The sequence below is a fragment of the Aplysia californica genome, unplaced genomic scaffold, assembly GCF_000002075.1.
Source record: "Aplysia californica isolate F4 #8 unplaced genomic scaffold, AplCal3.0 scaffold00086, whole genome shotgun sequence".
Taxonomy (NCBI): domain Eukaryota; kingdom Metazoa; phylum Mollusca; class Gastropoda; order Aplysiida; family Aplysiidae; genus Aplysia; species Aplysia californica.
In genome coordinates this window covers 228873-230519 of record NW_004797356.1, presented here as the reverse complement: position 1 = coordinate 230519, position 1647 = coordinate 228873, and the positions used below count along the sequence as shown (strand labels likewise).

The 1647-nt window shown below is 37.2% G+C and overlaps 1 protein-coding gene across 3 annotated transcripts in view; it reads left to right on the top strand.

Moving 5' to 3' along the window:
* Positions 1-588: 588 nt before the first annotated feature.
* Positions 589-1647, top strand: part of LOC101845836 — a 5550-nt gene continuing 4491 nt past the window's right edge. The window contains exon 1 of one of the 3 annotated variants that reach the window (XM_013080440.2): positions 589-740. Coding sequence is in view for 1 of the 3 variants with exons in the window: in XM_005094615.3 (XP_005094672.1) it covers positions 989-995 (7 nt within the window). In the remaining 2 variants the exon portion in view is untranslated. Of the gene's footprint in view, positions 741-835; positions 996-1647 lie in introns of those variants that run through there. The other 2 variants (XM_005094616.3, XM_005094615.3) reach the window with 2 other exon arrangements.

Here is a 1647-nt window from a genome sequence, read left to right as displayed (position 1 = left end):
GATCTACTTTTTACAAAATAACTCAACAATTTTTTATCCCATCGTGACATTTTCACAGAATGAAGAGGAGATATTTAAAAAAATCGTCAGTTGAATTTTTGATGGAATAGATTTTTGTTTGTGATGTCTGGAGTGTGGATAATTTTCACGGATTTTTTGCAAACTTGAATACTACCTCGGGAAAAAATTCATTAAAAATGTTCTAATACTAGATTCTAGATCTAGACTCTACGTTTAGGAAAAAATTAACAGAATTTTTTTTAGATCTTATGTTTGTTCAGAGAGTATTTAGTTTGTTAACATACATGCAAAAAAGCTATCATTTTCCTCGAACGATAACTAAGCGCGGAATTCATTACGTAAGACATTTCAACAAAATCCAATATGGGCGACGTATCCATGGAAACAACACTTTTTTTCTCAAATTTGGTTGCAGATTTTAAGACTCCATACTCTGCTTGTTATATGTGTGAAATATGGTAAAATAAAATACTAGAATCTAGATTCTAGGTCTTGATCTTGATCAAGGTCAAGAGTGGTTTGACCCCAAACGAACCGTGATCAAATAATTTTAATATGAACCACCCTTCGCTAGTTTCGTTTCTGTGGTGAACTTCAAGAACTTTTCCGTGTTTTAAACAATTCGCAAAAGTGTGACCGTCATCCTTCTTCCGTTTTATGTCGTCGGCTTGCAGTCTTTGTTTGATCACAGTGCTTCATCAAAGTTGCGAATCGAGGTAGTAAGTTGTTGAATCTTTCCATCATCTTTCACAGCCTATTTAATAATAAGGTTACAACTTATACAGTACTATGCACGGTTACAACCCAAGAGGTTTTTAAGGTCATGGAGAGTAAAAATAGCACTTCCGTTTGACCTGGATGTGTAACCATAGCATAGCCTACTCAATAACTGTTGTTACACTCTATAAACATTCATCTGTGCTTCTGAGAGAGAGGGGGGTTTTCCTGGTACTGGTTCGTTTGGGATATGCATGGTTAGTGGTTGGTTCGTTTAGAGTACGCATTAATAAAGAGAGAGCCATTAATGAACCAGCCCTTTGTTTTAGTAGCCCCTATTGTTAGAAATGAAATGTAGGCTCTATGGCTTTTAGTAGTGTGGCTGTAATGGGGGCAGGGCTGGTCAATGAGTCCCCTGGCCAATGCCTCTAAACTGGTTTGTATGGGGGGCATAGATCTAGTCATAGAATTTTGTTACAGGACTTTCATGATAATGGTTCGTCAAAGGCGCAGCCATATACTCGTGTGTTGGTATCAGATCATTTGTAAAAGGAAGAGATGTCCAAAAAGCTATTCTATCAGGAATGTATTCCAAGTCCAAACAAATGACAAAAAAGGGTGTGGATACATTACCTCCTTATCTGTTTAAGTATGACTAGACTGGCAGTCTAGCCGTACTTATTCTAAATATGATGGCTAGACTGACCATTTAAAAGAAATAGGCCTACTGAATTGTAAAAATATAAATTTTTAGTGTGCAGTACCTAAAGTATTTGTATTTGAGACGAAACTAGGTGCCTTAATGACAGTGCATGTACTTTAAGGCCACCTCTATTCTCACCCGGAGTGAGAATAGTGCAGGCGAGTCTTGTGGCTATTCTCATCCGGTGCACGTTCACCAAATTTTGC